At 33.4% G+C, this 17999-nt stretch overlaps 1 protein-coding gene across 1 annotated transcript; it reads right to left on the reverse strand.

The window, feature by feature from the left end:
- Window positions 1-13106: 13106 nt before the first annotated feature.
- LOC133301173 (uncharacterized) lies at window positions 13107-17652 on the reverse strand. The gene is made up of 5 exons (XM_061500796.1): window positions 17487-17652; window positions 16326-16777; window positions 14977-16237; window positions 14714-14860; window positions 13107-14047 (listed from the first exon to the last, which is right to left on the reverse strand). Exons 2-5 carry the CDS (start codon window positions 16374-16376, stop codon window positions 13416-13418), a joined length of 2091 nt encoding a protein of 696 aa, XP_061356780.1. The 5' UTR covers window positions 16377-16777; window positions 17487-17652; the 3' UTR covers window positions 13107-13415.
- Between the last annotated feature and the right edge of the window lie 347 nt (window positions 17653-17999).

Consider the following 17999-nt stretch of genomic DNA (forward strand, 5'->3'; position numbering starts at 1 on the left):
AGATTTTTAGGTCTAAGTTTTTATTTGGATCGATTGTGCAATTAATTCTATTTGAACCAATTGACTCGGCAGGTGTGATTCGGCGAGTCATACGAAATTCAATTTGAATTGGTCATTATGTTTTTTTTTTTTTGTTATATTTTTAGTTCATAGGTTATAAATTTTGGCGCCACTCTGTTTTAGTTCATGCGAAATTATTGTTTGCTTTTTCTTTGATGTTGTCATGTTGATGACAAGGAGTTTGACATTTTTTGTTGTTGGTTGAAAACGACTATGGTCATTTCTGGTGGCTATAAGGGGGCGTTTGGTAGAGGAGAAATTTTTTTTATCCAGGAATCACGATTTCTAAGAATATGATGAGAAAATGAGTTTTCTGATAATGTTATCAAAAAGTGGTTTGGTAGACTAACATATTTCTGAAAATATTGGGTTAATTTTCTTGATACTATGTTTAGTTATATTAAATTTTTCCTTGCCATAAAAATCCTAGAATACCACCTTTTGAATGGTATTCCTGGATGATTTTTTCAAATAAAATTACACAAGAAATAAAATTCCGAGAAAATCAGATTCCCGGAAAAATTTTAAAAAGTCTGTACCAAACAATGCAGTCTTATTTACCCAACTAAGGAATCCCGGGAAAACAAAAAAAATCCTCCTACCAAACGGGCCCTAAGGGTGTTACGAAACTTTTTGCTTTTATTAATACAATGCATCTCATCATTTGTTCGAAAGTCTATAGCATGCAATAGTGATTAGATAAACACCTACATAAACTTTGGCCTTAAGCAATGAAAACTACAATCCTTTTTGACTTTTTACAGTGTAACAGTATAAGCCGTTAAGCTTGAAAAAATATGGAGAAGTTTTCATCATTCACAGTTTTCTTCCGTAAATTTTTAATATAAGTAATATGTTTATATTTTTTTGATATATGAACAATATATCCGATAGAATCTGGTTAAACCAATGATCCAATGACCAATACCTTGACCGAGTCGATGATCGGTCCAAGTTTTAAAACACTGATTTTACTAATCCAGTTTCTAGTTTAAGTCTTTATACTATTTTCAAGAATTGAGATTCTCATGAATAAAATATATTATCTTTAGAACAAATCAAATCCTAAAATCTAATTAGAACGTCATTATAGGAAGAACTCTTAAGGCTAATTAATGTTTTTTTTTCTGTTAGTTTGATAAATTAACTTGCCAACCCATCGTAATAAAATAGTGAGCTATCCCTTTCCTGATTCATATTTTAAAAATAAATCAATTTATTTTACTCTCGTTTTATATGAACCATACTAGATCAACACAGGCTCTTTGACCAGTTTAGTATTTTTTGCGTTTAATTGTACAAAGTTGGTATCTGAACGGGAAAAATTACCGGATGGGGTCATTAAGTGCCGGTAGAGGATCCCTGCGTCTCTAAATGATGCCCGCCACTCCCCGCGGCACTCATGTAATTTATTTTTTTTGTTTTTCAGACATAGTGTCGTCCCCTATCTCCCACAACACACAATAAAATATTCTTTTATTTGAATAAGTGTCGCACTTCCCCCTCTACGGCATTAATTAAAATAATTTTTTTACTTAACAAGTGCCCCCCGCTACGGCACTAAATTTGTTGTTTTTTTTTTAACCCCCAAGAGGAACAAGTTTTGAACTTCTGCGAGTCGTCGAGTTGGAGACGGTGATTGCAAAGATCTAGTCGTCGAACTGAAAGTGAAACTGAGTTTAGGGAACATTGAGCAAAAACAAGGAAAGGAAGAGAGAGGGAATTTGCACAGGCTGGGACAGTGTGTAGTGGTTTAGGGTCTAAGTAAAAGGGGTCAAGGGCGTTGAGAGGGACAGAGGAGCAGGAGCCAATAGTGTCGGGTCTCTGATCGGAGGACAAGGAGCTTGTGAATGGTGTCTCTGATGATGGAATCAACCTCTAATTTTTTAGACAACGTTGTTAGGTAACTCATTCATTCAGCCACCATTCATCCAAGCCACGTTCGCCGTCAACGTTGTTAGGTAACCTATTCTGCAGTTTTTCTTCACTTTAGAGCTTTGATATTGCCATTGAGTTCAATTACACCAGAAACTTGGCCCATAATTGTAATGTGTTGCTCACCACAAGCATGCTCACGCTTAGCCAATTTTGGAATTCAAATTCTGGGTATTGCCAATTAATTACCTGTTTATTTCACATGAAGTAGATGTTTGCCAAATGCTAAGCAATTTGGAAGAAGGGACAGAAAATAATGAGACAAAAAAAAATCTGTCATACAATTCAAGTTTTAGTGCGAAATCTTAATATATAGTAAGGAGAACCAAACTTTGGAAACTTTGCTGACGTGTCACTTCTTCCTTAATTCTCAGCTTTGTGTTCACACTGGAGATAGTTTGAAAAGTTACTTCTTTTAAAAATATTTTTTATTTCGTGAATAAAAAAATTCTACAAAGGAGGGAGAGTTTCTTTTAAAGCATTATAAAATACTTGGTGGCAAACAGCTGTATTAATGATGTTCTCAATTCAAAATTCAAAATTGAAATTTGAAATGGGTGAGAAGTGTATTAATTGAAATTGAAATCAGTCACCTAACAATTAAGTTCCCTCCACTATTTTCTGCATTGGTAATGGTGAAGTGTATTCTACAAGTTAATTTTTTTTTTTAAATAAATAAATTACGACTTTGTCTATAAATAGGGAAGTGTTACTTCTTTTTTTTTTGGTCTTGCTTGCATTTTGTTTTTTCGTTTACGTGTGTAGGGATTGTTCTATTGGTATAATTTTCTGTTTCTTTATGAACAAACCCTATAAGTTCATTTTCATAAATTTTATACTGACTGATTTATTCATTTTTCAGGATGGAATGATTCATAATACTGCCACCACATCTCATTTTCTCAGTGCACCGGTAAGATTTTTTTTTTTTAATCGAAGGTAAAATCATAGGATATTTTTCTTAGATCTGATCTACATATCTACATCTGTTATGGTTTTTTATTTTCCCACTTCTCTCTCATTTTTCTTTCAATTCTTCTAATTCATCTCTTGCAATCAATCTTGAACCTGAGATGGATCGGTATTTTGTTTATCTTTTGTTAGAGCGGGTTGGTCATGTAAGTAGATTTGATGATCATTTGTTCAGCAAACGAGCTTGGAAGCATATGTCCTCAATGTTCAATGCGAGAAAACAAGTGAACAATTGTCGTCCTTACGGTGGGTTCACTTTCAACTATTATACTATTTGAAAGCGCATGTGGAGTTTGCAGATCTTCAGAGAAGAGCTAAACTTGCTGTTGTAAGCTATGAAAGACTGAAGAAGATATGGGTTACCCTCTTTTGATTTTTCAATTTTGAAGCTTCCCTTTTTTTCTTTTTCTTTTTCTTTTATTTGAATATGCATCACACAATTGTGGCTCCATAATAACGAAAAAGATATATTATTATACATTCTTTCCTTTTCTTATTTAATTTTTTATTTTTTATTTTATGTATGACTTTTATTATGTATCCTTTGTATATCCTTCTTATTTTCTTTTTATTTCTCTAGCGAAATTAAATGTGAATAAATTATTGAAATTAAATGTCTACGTTAATAAATGTCTACGTAAATGATAAATCATATTTCGCAATAATTCTTGGCTTTATAATGTCCGATGATTTTATCTTTTTTTTTTGAGTTACCCAACCCTAATTACCTCTTTGAGGCGAGTTGGCTCCCTCCAGTATCCCCACGAGCTTCGACTCTTTGAGCCGACTATGGGACTAATCCGGAGTGCGGGGGAGCAGTGATGGCTAAAGGTTCAGCCCCCTCCCCAAGAATGCATTTGACGTATAATAAAAAATAAGTAAATGTCTACGTTAATAAAAAGTTTAATTTGACTTATAATAGCCTACCAAAAAATTGACTTATAATATTTTTGGCGTTGTTATTGCGATTCAGGAAGAGTCTTAAAGTATGCATGTCATTTTGCGATTCAGGCAGAGAAGTACTGTTAGTGCTCTTTTGGTTTGTATTCTTTTTTCAATTTAATACATTTTTATTATTAATAACAAAAACATTAATAATGTTTTTATAATTCTAAATAGTTAGTGCGAAAATCAGCATTAATTAGTGGTAGACAGGTGCATTAATATCCCACTTCTTTTTTAGAATTCAAAATTGTATAGGTGGGGAAATAGTTTAACATCTTTTAGTGAGAGACAGCTGTATTAAATTTCTATTATTTTTTACATGAGAATTGTTAACTCTCATTTTAAAAATATTTAATGCTTTTTTGCATATTTATAAAAAAAAACCAAAAGATCCCAAGAAAAGAGTTCAACATTAATTAGTGGGAGACATATGCATTAATATCCCACTTTTTTTTGAAATTTCAAAATTTGAAGTTGATATAGGTGAGAAAAGAATTTAACATCTTTTAGTGAGAGACAACTGTATTAAATTTCTATTATTTTCTACATGGGAATTGTTAGCCCTCATTTTAAAAATCATTGAATGCTTTTTTTATATTTATCGAAAAACCAAAAGACCCAAAGAAAAGAGTTCAGCATTAATTAGTGGCAGACAGGTTCATTAATATTCTTTTTTTTTTTTTTAAATTTCGAGATTTGAAGTTGATATAGGTGGGAAAAGAATTTAACATCTTTTAGTGGGAGACAATTGTATTAAATTTCTTCTATTTTTTACATGTAAATTGTTAACCCTCATTTTAAAAAATATTTAAAGTTTTTTTCTTTATTTATCGAAAAATCAAAAGACCCAAAAAAAAAAAGTTCAGCATTACTTACGCTTTTATACTAGATATAAAATTTAAATTCACAAATGATTAAAATTAACATTGATTTCTTCTCTCTCTTTCCTAAGACCATATGGTATTTGGTACAGGAGAAATTTTTATTTGTCCGGGAATCTTAATTTTCAAACATATGATTTTTACATTCATTTTACGAAAATATTCAAAAATTTAAAATTTAGAAAAATTCAGTTTCCCAGAATCATGTAAAAACCCACGTACCAAACGGCCATAATGTCTTATATCTCGGGAATGAGAGAGGAACTAACGTAGGTTACGCCATTGAAGGAAAGGAAGGGCATAAATGTCATTAAAAGGAAAAGACAATCGGTTGGGTTTTAAGGTGTAGGTGAAGGCTAGGCTTTGGGAATTGAAGTGGGAGCAGACAGGCTCATAAGAGAGATGAAGTTGAAACGTCTAGCTAGGTTCTCAGCCTCGGAGGTGACTGTGAATTGTGTGAACTTCGAATAGATAGTGAGTGTTGTAGTGGCTGGAGGATCATATATATTTGAAATTTAAATGAAAAAATTGTTATACCCCGTGTCCAAACTTTTACCATACCAACGCAGCAAGGATTAATGACATTTTAAAAAAGGGGTTAATTGGGTATAATTATAATCTGTTCGAAGTTATAAAAACTGCACGAAATGTCATTTTAAAAAAGGGCTTTTACGTTTTACGCTGAAGTCCAATCTGTTGACCTACATGCTAATAGTTACGGGTAAGTGAAACATCATTTTAAATGGCATTTAAGTAGGTAAATATAACATATATGAAAATTTAATGTACAGATTTAATGGAATATGTAAAGACATAAATCAAACAATATTAATAGTTATAAATGTCATTTATTATCATTGCCACCTAAAACGTAATTGTCGTTGCCGCTGTAAATGGTTTTTCTGATTCTTGAACTGAAATGACACACTGTAACGACTCAACAGATTCAATGGGATCTTAAATTGCAAAATAAAGGATAAACAGTTTAAATTAAATAAATATATAATTTACTTTAAAAATCGAATTAAAATAAATTAAAATTTAAGTGAACCATTTGTTGGTGGCAGACAACTCATTCGATGTCTCACTGCTTTCTACATTGAAATTTTCAAATTAATAATAACTCATTATTTTCTGAAATATTTATTTTAAATTTCGAATTTCATTTAAATTTCAATTTTGAATTTGAATTTTGAATTTTAAACTTTGTAGTGGTGGGAAAACATTTGGACAATTATTGGTGGCAGCTCATTTATTATACCATTACTTTCTACATGGATTTATGCCTAAGGTTTGGATGAGAATATGACATTTACACTATATAGGGATTGTGATATTTCTGTAATTCTTTAGAAAGCACTTTTAAGTTTGCACTTTTACGTCTAATAATGAGTTGCCAATTCAATGAATAAAAATGGAAAATTGTTAATGCATATATGAATGGAATCCTCATAAATATAGGAGTTGTCAATGCTCATAATGATAAGATGGAAAATGAGAAATAATTATACGAGATGTAGAATTTTAAAACAGATGAATGAAAAACAATCATACGATATATAGAATTTTAAAACAGAAGAATGAAAAATAATTTATTTAATTCAAAATTCTAAAATAGATATTTAATTCTTTTTTAAAATATTTAAACTAAATAGTTAATGCGAAAAGAGTTCAGCATTAAATAGTGGCAGACAGGTGCATTAATATCCCATTTCTTTTTTAAAATTCGAAATTTGAAGTTGATATAGGTGAGAAAAGAATTTAATATCTTTTAGTGGGAGACAACTGGATTAAATTCCTACTATTTTTTACATGGGAATTGTTAACCCTCGTTTTGAAAAACATTGAATGTTTTTTTTTTCCATATTTATCGAAAAACCAAAAGACCCAAAGAAAAGAGTTCAGCAATAGTTAGTGGCAGACAGATGCATTAATATCCCACTCCTTTTTTAAATTTCAAAATTTGAAATTGATATTGGTGGAAAAAGAATTTAATATCTTTTAATGGGAGACAACTTAAATCTGATTTTAATTTTTGTAAATACAAATTTGTAAAATTTCAAATACAAACGACGCAAATCCTTGCAAAAAATAATTATTTATAAAATGCTGAAGGTTAAAGGTTGCAAACTGAACTTGGCCCAGAGGGCCTGCCCGCCCCGCCTGCCAACACATTTTTATAATTAAATTAAAATTTCACTATTCTTCTTTTATAATTAAATCTTCACACAAATATCGTCTTCAAATTTGTGATAACTTCAACTATAGCTTGTTCATTGTTTTGTAACATAACTCCCCTGTGATTGTTATTATCAGGTTAACAGGAAGTTTGAGAATGCCAACAATAGGTTCTGGAAAGACAGTGAACCTTTTTAGATCATTGGTGGTGACTTGCATTATTGTCGAGTGCATCCAGAGGTATACATCTTGCTAACATGTCTTACTTTTGTGAGGGATTTTTAACATTTTGGACAATGCACATCATAATTGCAGTACATTCAAACCTATTAATTTTGATGTCAGTAGGAGCCATAAGCTTATTAATTTTTTCCACATCAAACCTTCGTAAGGAGTGGTTGAAAATTATCTTGCCCCAACTATGAACTATGTTCTGCCCTGGAGAGCTTTCAATCAGATCCTTGGCTCTGTTCTTGTTGTTAATGAGACATAACAAAGTTTTAGACTTAAATGAATTTGGCAATACCTCCCAGCGAAAGTAGCTCAGGTTCCTCACTTTTGTATTAGTTGTAGTGCATGTGTGTTTAGATGTGTTTGTCAAAAACTGACTGCTATTTGCTTTTCAATCATGCAACAATCATGCTGTCAATTATACCCCTTTACCTATTTTCTTTAAAACTTTTTTATTTATTTATGAAAACTCCCAATGTTCAACAACATGGACACTTTAAATTTGCTGGTTTCCAGATAAGCATATACATCTCTTGTTCGGAAAGCATATGATCTATGTTAGATGGTTTCTATTGAGTTATAGGTTTGTGCTCTCTTATATTACTGTATTTTGTTACTGTGTTTATTCTTAACCTAATAGCCATATCATTTATTTGTTCTTTTTATATCTTTTGGAGGAAGGTGAGGAAAGAAAGAATCACGCTACCTTGAGATCAAAGATTGAACTTCCCCTACAGGTTGTTAGAAAATTCTTGTTAAGAAAATGTTTTTATACTGTAAATTAAATTTAATTGTTTTTTTGTTCTGATTTTTGTTTGTTTTAATACATGTGAATAATTATGGAGTCTGCAAATTAATAGTGTGATTGTGGATGATGATGTTGTTTTTGAAACTCTTCCTTTAATGTCTGGGAAACAATAAAGCGACTGTAGTAGTTATTTTAAATTAGTGAATAGTTATATTTTTTTAAGTTAATTCATTTGTGTCTTATCCTAACATTGACATGTGTTGCGTGATTAATTACGTAGTTTAATGAGTAGTTTTTAATTAGTGATGGCATCTGACGATTCATCTGAGAGACGTCTTCACCCCGGTCCTCGCATCAATTCGGTATTGCACATGCAATCTAGACACCGATCATAGGTTGTCTAGATGGAGGAACAGGATTATAAATCTCTGAATGTCAGAAGTGGACGACTAGCGGGGTTAGATGTTATTCCAGAGCCCATTGTACCTTATTTACATCGTGCTGGTTTTCTTAGCGCTGCTCGAATGGGCCGTATGGAGGTATTTGTGTGCTAAATATATTAAATTATAAAGAAATTATCAAAACGAAATAATTTCTTTGTTTTGTTTATTATTTTACGGTTTGCAGATTGACAGTGCATTAGTCACAACTCTAATTGAGTGATGGAGACCGGAGACCCATACATTTTATATGGTTCTGGGAGAGGTGACTATGACACTCGAGGATGTTGCAATAATCACAGGTCTTCCTACAGATGGTGAACCTATTAATGGCATTTATGAAACACGAGAGTTAAGAGCTTTGGTACCACAACTGCTTGGGAGGACCCCAAGTGCATCTGATCTTAAGGGTGGTACTCTTAAGATGTCATGGTTGGATGGAAATTTTGCAAATGTTGAGGAATGGATGGACGATGAATAGAATCTTCTCCGATTCATGCGAGCATACATATTACGCCTTATTGGAGGCTTTTTACTTGCGGATCACAATGGTGGTAAGGTGCACCTCCGATATCTACCTTTTTTTAGTGACTTGGAGGCATGTGGACGATATAATTGGGGATCGACAGTGTTGGCCTTCCTTTATCAGGAGTTATGCATAGCCACCTCACCTGATCGGATTGAAATTTTCGGTGCATTGGTGGTGTTGCAGATGTGGGCTTGGGCTAGATTTTTTACAATCGCTCCAGATACTATTCCACCTATCCTAGACTTCGACGATAGCAAAAGCAAGCGAAAACACCTGACTATTACCATCTTGTGTGGTTGCAATCAACATTGTCCCCTTTTATTTTCCATAGAGATGAGTGCCATTAATTTGTATCACAGGTTTACAAGATTTGAAGACATCATTGCATTGTTTGATTGTCCAAAAAACACGATGAAACATATCATGAGAGTTGTCTAGCTCACCGTCCATCATGTACGGAAGTCGATCAATATTGTAAAATGAACCTCGAGCAAACGACAACATGTACTTTAACCATCTTTCCATATAAGGATATGAATCTTCCTAATCACCAAACAACTTAACTATGGCTTTTTGTTTGGCTGTCCAGGCTTTTCATATGACGCTTTGTAACCATTAAGTCCAGAAATTCTTTCCTGAATTAGTGCAATGCTAATTGACGGATCCACCTGAACCATGCATGATAAATAAATCATGGAATACAACCGTTAAGTACTAGTACATTATACCATCGTCATTTATCTTAGATAAACACATATTGTTCGTAGTCATACCTAGAATACATGAACAAATGAAGTCAGAATCGAGTTGTCTGTGATCCTGCGAAAGATAAGGGTTTACATAAGTGTATTTGCCTCCCCATCTAGTAACAATCTACCGATCTCGCCATTTGGGCAACATTGCTCGCACCCTCCAAGGACATCCATCAACATGATTAACACATTTCATGAGAAGCTTATTTTTTTGCTTTCCTCCACTACAACAGTGTGATAATTCTTCATACAATAACATTTGATTGCCTTCTGTATCGATTCCTTACTTTCAAATTCTTGATTAACATATAATTCATCCCCCATTTGCCATGAACTATCATTGCCCCTATCAACAATCAGTTCTTGATCTGGGTGTTCCCAATTAATATAACTATAAATATAGTGTGGACTCGCATTCCAGAATGAAGTATTTGTTTGACCTACACATACTAACACTCTATCACATTCAAGTAACACATGAATATAACATGTAAAATTCCATAATTACAGGGTTAATTAACTAACCAGTCGGGATGACATTTGCGCCATTATTAGTGTCCACATCACAATCAGACCACTACCCTCAAGAGGAACTTCTTCATTTACATCTTCATCAAAGTCACTACCCTCAGGAGGAACTTCTTCATATACATCTTCATCAGAGACACCCAAATTAACATCCACGTAAGCTGCACCGTCTGCCTCTTCCACAACTGTATTCTGCCAATGATGTGATGGAGCATCAGAATGTGGCAAATTTAGATCCAATGACTCAACCGACAACGAAGAACTGCCTGCACAAGCAATGTCGGCATACAACTCAAGCATCGTAATTCCAGACTGTTGTTGAAGAGACTGTTGTTGAAGAGACTGTTGTAGAAACAGATTGAACATCATATCAACATCATCATCATCAGCAATTTATAGCACAGAAAATTTTCTATTATACGATATCGACCGGTTAATCGGGACACTGATTGATTGGGACCTAGCTTCAATTTCTCCGCAATCTTTGTTTTTAAATCATGCAATCTCAACCCGCATTGTATTTGTATTCCTTTGGTTTTCCCTTCAAATGTCCATCCTGTAGCACCTTCATGTATTCTACTATTGTAATATATGATTGCGTAAATTGACCCCATATCTAGAAAGAAAACAGTAAAATATTAGGCAATAAGATGTTTTATGAAAATTAGAAATGGAATAAACCAAATAATTTATTCTAAATAATATTATTAAAATACTGAACATTATACATGCCTATCTTAGGATATATCACAATATTTTTTATTGTGTCAAAGATCTAAATATAATTAATTACACATGAACATAAAAATATATTTTATTATGTAAAATCTCTATTAATTACACATGCCTATGTATAAATTCTTTTGTGTTAGGATATCACAAAAGAATTAATTTAAAATTAATACAACTATTACTAATTAAAACAAACCCTAAATATTAATAACAAATTAATTATTCTAAAATATATTATTAAAATACTAAACACAACTCATCAATGACTAATTATTACGTCAAAATGTAAATATAATTAATTACACATCAACATAAAATTATATTTTATTATGTAAAATCTCTATATATTAATTATACAACATGCCTATGTTAGTGCAGTAACAAAATAATTAACCATAAAATTATAACAACTTTTTACCAAAAAATTAAATAAATTATAACAACTATTACTAAATAAAACAAACCCTATATATTAATAACAATTAATTTTTCTAAATTATATTATTAATAATTATTATGTCAAATATGTAAATATAATTAATTATACATCAACATAAAAAAGTTAATTATTATTTAAAATCTCTATATATTATTAATTCCTATGTTATTAGGATAACACAAAATAATTAATTTCAAAAATTATAACAACTATTTCTAATTAAAAGAAAGAGCGGCATTTGTAAAATATTATTTATTGAGTGCCGATGGGGGCTGGGGACATCACTGTGTTTGGAAAAAAAAAATCAGTCAAACATGTCGAAAAAAAAAATCAGTCAAACATGCCGCGGGGATATGTGGGCGTCGTTTAGAGACACTGCAGCACTCAAAGACCCCAAAAGATACGAAATTCGTAATTTTAAATAGTACAAACTCCAAACCGGTCAAACACCCGATCGGCACATGTCAATTCCTCTCGTCATCTTAAACAATAAGCAACATTCGTAAGAGATGTTCATTTTTTTTTATCGGATAAACAAGATTAATGCCATCTCCGTACATTCCATAAGCAGCAAGCCATGGATGTAAGATCAAAGACAAATATAATTTGATCGGATTACATTTTTTTAAGTGAATTTGATTACAAAATAAATAAATAAAAAATATATTCACTGTTAATTTAATTTAAAATATTAAAAAATACACCTTTATTTACGTGTTTTATAATAAATTTAACAGGTAATTATTTTCAATTAATGCAACACAAATACGCGCAATGAACTTTCATGATCGATTACTTTTGACAATGACGCTTGAGTCCAGCTAGAGATGTTGAAGGAAGGTGGATTTATCGTCTTATTATCTGTCACGCTGGTAGAATTTATGTTGAAGGAAAAATTAAAATGATTTCATTTGCCTCGTATAGCAACCCACTCGCCCCCCATTCCAAGCGAAAAATCTAATATAGTACGAATATAGGTACAATAAACCAATAAGGACATTACACATAGGCTAACATGTGTACTGAAAAAAGAAAAAAAAAATTAATATTATAACTATGGATTCGATTTTTCTATTGTCAATGTAGATAAATTATCTACATTTAACCAAAAACGACATCGTTTTAAAGCGAAAATCAATATATTTTTGTAATTATAATTTATTTCAGGGTTATAATAGTCTTATTTATTATAATTTTTTTATTTTTTAATCTAAAATGACATCGTTTTAAAAATAAATATTTAACTATAAACATTAAAACCTATGATTATATACTACCAATCATACATAATTATAATACAACTGTTGCACCTAGTGTTCGATAGTACCGAAAATGCTCTCCTATTCCGGGTGAAATCCATTTTTGCTGTCGGTATTGCTTTTATAGGTTCTACCGTTGGGCTATACAATTTGATACTGTAATTGCCAATCAGCCATCATGCACTTAAGAAAACAGTTGCATTAGGCTTCAGCTCCGGGGTAAATGAATCAAGCTATTGGGTTTGGCTAAAGAGAAATTTTCTCAAGTTCTAACGAATTTGATGGATCAAAGAAAAACAATAATTCACTATTCACTAGTAACCAATATTTTTATTGGCTGAGATGCATCTATTCATACAAGTAACTTACAAAGGAATAAGTAAAGCAACTACCAACCGGCGATAATGAACGGTACCTACATATTTGATCTTAATTTATGATTAAACATAATAAAATAGTGAATGTGACAAACCATGACTTCAAATGATGAAATTTATTGCACTCGCACCAAAGTTGCTTTCCAGACAAATTGACAATGATGTTTTGAACAACTTAATGAAAACACAAGCAATAATTTATAATAGAAATACAATACCAGAAAGGTGTTTATTGAGCATACAACCCACAAACCAATGCTTGCAAATCTAGTGCAGCAAATTTAAAGTAAAAAACGCAGACAAAACGGGTACTAACAGCACACTTGACATGAAAAAGAAACACCAATGTAAATAGATGCATACTGAAACAAGGGCAGTCAACGAATCAATTTTGCAATGGAATAACCTCTCACATAAAAGCTCCAAGAGTTCCCTCGCTGCGACTCTTGCGAATGGAGCGCTCTAATGCTGAGTTCATTACTTTGCTGGGAGCATCAAAATGATAGCGGCTTTGGTTTGATGCTTTGGTCCTAGATGGTGGTAGGACTTGCTTGCCTTTGGATGACGGTTTTGGTGAGTCAGCTGTTTGACTTTTGCGAGCAGAAGTGGAAGCAGTGGATGGCCTCCGAGCAGCAGCTACAACACCGTGGCTGCCCTTTCTCGTGGTCTTACGATCCGCCCTAAGGCTGCGATCAAACTGATGGGAACTCACTCCTAACCGAACCGAACGATCTGAACCATCCTTCAAAGTGCTCGCTTTGATAGGCTGCCGGTTGAAGTAGACAAGATGGGGAAGAAGGCCTTGCAGATATTTCTTCAGTTGTTCATCTCCAACATTTTTCTGGCACGGGTTCCCTTCCAAGTTGATAGCTTGCAATGAGTTGTAGTTGGCTGCAAGTTGGCCTAGACATTTGGCTGTTGAAATTTTGTTAAATCGGAGATCCATTATACTTAGTTTCAAGAGGCGGTGCAGACCCTCAACTTCACTGATTTTGTTTCCAGCCAGGTACAGCTCCTTCACAGATGAACATGATGCAAGGCCTTTGCAAATGAGGAAAAGATGAATCAATGAACAGAAGGAAAAAATGGAGATTGTTAGAGAAATATAAAACCATTAAATGTAACTTCTCCCAACAGCTTAAACTTTGGATTGAATTAGTTCTTTACATGGTAATAGAACCTCATGTCATGGGTTCAATCCTCACCGTCCCCCATTTAATTAATAATTAATTCAGTATTGTGGAGTTTCTTAGCACATGTAGATGGGCCTGTGCATTATCTACCCTTCAAGCCCAATAGGCTCTCGTGTAAGGGGGCGTGTTAGAGAAATATAAAATCATTAAATATAGTCTCACCCAACAGCTTAATCTGTTGGGTTGAATTGGTTCTTTACAAAGATAATATCAGCAATCAACATTTTATGTCAATAGATAAAAAACCACTCCCCATGAAATTCTGAGATAGGGATGAGGGCAATCCTTATATGAAGCTTTACCCTCTTTGCATATATGCAAAGAAATTGTTTCTTAAATTCGAACCGGTCACCTTTAAGTCACAAAAGAGCAGCTATACCACTGCTTGAGGCTCACCCTCTCTAGAATGGCATTAGAATACCACTTTGATGTCAATAGACAATGGCATAAAAATTATTCCCATAAAGGAAATTCTAAATATGAAACTTGAGATGTAATCCAGAATTTGCTTTACCATGTCCAATTCTTAATATACGGTTGTAGCTGAGGTCTAGGACACGAAGCCGCGTAAGTTCGCGTAGGCCCTCTATGGTGGAGATATGGTTTCTTGACAAATTCAACACGTGAAGTCCTCGAGGAAGAGCACCAGCAGTTATCCTTACTGGAAAAAAGAATTCAGAAGGAATAAGGTAACTGAATTAAGTTCTATGGGTTTCATGACAACAGTGAAGACTACCATAACTCAAAAGTAATGAATAAATAAAATAGATTACTAACCAATAGCATTTCCAGCCAAATTGAGCACCTTCAAACTCACAAATGCACTCAAAAAGGGGATCACAACCAACCCATGATTTGCCAGCTGAGCCGCAGTGGCATTAGCACCCAGAGAAGATATATATCTTTTAGCCGCTTCCATTCCTGGAGTGACCTTATGATCCACCCCAGCAACGGTCACACCAGTTATGGTGTTAGCATCAACTAAGGGATCAACAGGTTCAGGCAATTCACTTGTTTCTTCTGCAGGTGGTCCACAATGCTGCAAATCTATTACCCAATCCTCAATGCGCTTAATCTTAAAATCCTTGTTAGGGAATTCACCCAAGCAGTCAACTGAGGAATCACGTCGAAGGGTTTTGACATCACTTATATCATCTACAATTGGCATTACCCAATCTTTTGCTGAACCAGAAAGCAGATAAGAATCAAAACCATCATCAAAACCATCTTCAGTTTTCCCCATGTTATTCTCTCTTTCTTGATCTCCCCTTATTTGATCATCAGACTCATTAATGAATACCTCTTTATGCTTCATGCCTAAAGCTTGAAGATCATCAGAAGATCTTGGCCTTGAAGATGCATGTATAAAAGCATATTTTCCAGAAGAAAGTGTAGAAGCTATGATATTAGGTAAAGAACATGACTTCATTAAAGATGGGGTATCAGGACCAGAAGTCTGGTCAGCAGAGTCACCAGCTAATTCACCAGATAATGGTGTATAAGAAATTTCAGGGCCATCTTTATCTGAAGGTGTTGGATCTCCAATTGAAAAAAGTGAGCCATCATTTGCAAGACTTGAACTGACTTGAAACTCACAGTTTGTATTCTTTTTACACTGATCAATGGGGTTGGCGTCATGATCCTTTCTGCAAATTGAAATTGAATCATTGTGGCTTTTGGAATCACTTGGAGTAAAGCCCAGATCTTCATCACCCTCAGTTATGTTGTCAGCGTATGGCTTGCCCTCTTGGTGAAGCCCACTTTCCAGAGACTGGCTTTTCCTAAGACGCCCAGTTTGGTGAATTTCTGTGTCACGTTCAAAAGAAAATTTACTATTCAGATCCACTGACCTACAAGCGCGCTCAACTGAATCCCAATTGCAAATATGATTCTCAATGACATTCATTTGCTTATGTACTTGTTCTTTTGAAAGTGACAAATTTGAGCTTGTAGGGTTGGCTGAATTTTTACGGACTTGGTCTTGGGAACCATCTTGCAAAGACTTCACCATTGCTTCAGTAGAAGGTTGAACTGTTTTCTGGTTGAGAGAGGAAAGCACAAAATCAAAATAAGTCATGTGATACCAACCAAGTTACACTAAGCCTATAGTTGCATCTTCTGCTTACCTTTGCCTTGTTGCTTTGGGAATTAGCATGGAAACAAGAAAATCTAAACATTGCTGCAGTGATGTTGAGAGCTACATCTATACGCGACTCTTTCTTTAAACCAGAAAAACAAATATCAACAACAATCTATAAGCTCATTAAATTTCCAGAAGCCAAATCAAAGACCCTAACTTTGCTTAGATTCAGTGGAAAGTTAGAAAGAGCTTCTGGCGTCACAGCAAAAGCCACCCTTAGCCGTAATCAAGGGACAAGCCCACTGAAACACGGCACAATCTCCATATGTCTGATGATTTTGATCTTCTTAAAACACAAAGCAAAATCACTCCCTCTTCATCACCCCACACCCTTCTCGAGGTGCGAGAATAGTTAGACTTTGTTAGAGCGGCCAGAGTGAAAGAAATTCTTTTCCGACTAGCAGAATCCCAAAACAATTACGCATAAGAGATGCAGGCCTGATAAATAAAAGAGAATCGAGTATCAAGGGTGATCTGATAAGTACACATCCATTCCACAGTATAGTACAACCACAAGAACAGGATCAACAACCAAAAAAAAAAAAAACCATAACACTTTTGCTCAAGAGATATATGGAAAAATTCACATAGATAATTTTGTTTCCAACATGATGATAAAACCTATAGACATCATGAAGTTATACTCTATAATATAGTTTGTGACTTTTATTTTTTACCTAGCCAAGAGTAACAATAAACTCCATCCACACAGCAATGCCTAAAAAACGGTTTCTTCCTCCTTTTCTAAAATCTAAACTAGCTCAAATTTAAGATTGCCCTTCTCCAACTTGGATATTTTTCGAAATTATTTCTAACAAATCAATCTCTCTGCAAAACCAAATATATGAAAAATTAAAACAAACAAAAAAAGAGAGGAAAAACTCAACAGGAATCTGGTATGACTTTAACATGCCCAGTAATTTAATCAGAAAAATAGAGCAATGGGGCTAAACAAAATTGGATCTTTGAATCCAACATAAAAAAAATAAAATAAAGTTAAACTATTGGATTCAATGCAAATCGAAAAGCATGTGGTTTCAATGTAAATTGAAAAATACAAAGGTTCCATTAGCAAGCAGATAACAGAACAAAATTGCATATATAAAAATGCAAAAGAGAAAGATAATATAATATATAGATTGCTTACAGAAAGAAATAGAAGGAGAAGGCAATAAAGAAAGAGAAGAGAGAGTTGAATGAAAGGGGCACTATTGTATCGAGAATCAGCCTCTTCTTCCTCCTCTTCCCTGCCCTGCTAAACCACGCAACCAAGACAGCACTTTCCTTTCATTTATCTATATATAATAACATAATAATTATAGCTTCTGAATAAACGGCGTAATGTGAGAAACAACACCTAACCTTAACCCTAAACTGCTAAACAAATAAGGTTTGACTTGTCGTAAAACATAATATTTATAAGTATTTTTCTAGGTTATTTTGTAGTTTTGTTCTATATGTATCAACTATCCTCTTTTTTAAAAAAAAAAAAAAACTTATTATCTATTATTTGGTTAACAAACAGGATATGATAAATTTATTATATTGATTTATTTTATCCTGTTACTAGTAACATAAGGTTTTTTATTTTATTTTTGTTAGAAATGGACAAATTATGATAACAAATATCAAATCCGCTCATCCAAATATAATTTTATAT

The sequence above is a fragment of the Gastrolobium bilobum genome, unplaced genomic scaffold, assembly GCF_033153095.1.
Source record: "Gastrolobium bilobum isolate Gb01-03AN ecotype WA unplaced genomic scaffold, APGP_CSIRO_Gbil_v1 utg4610, whole genome shotgun sequence".
Lineage (NCBI taxonomy): Eukaryota > Viridiplantae > Streptophyta > Magnoliopsida > Fabales > Fabaceae > Gastrolobium > Gastrolobium bilobum.

Coding starts and splice junctions, on each gene's coding strand:
- LOC133301173 (XM_061500796.1), bottom strand. CDS start 16,376: ATGTTTAGATTTTCTTGTTTCCATGCTAATTCCCAAAGCAACAAGGCA. Junction 16,238..16,325: donor CCCAAAGCAACAAGGCAAAG/GTAAGCAGAAGA, acceptor TCTCTCAACCAG/AAAACAGTTCAACCTTCTAC. Junction 14,861..14,976: donor TTTGGCTGGAAATGCTATTG/GTTAGTAATCTA, acceptor TCTTTTTTCCAG/TAAGGATAACTGCTGGTGCT.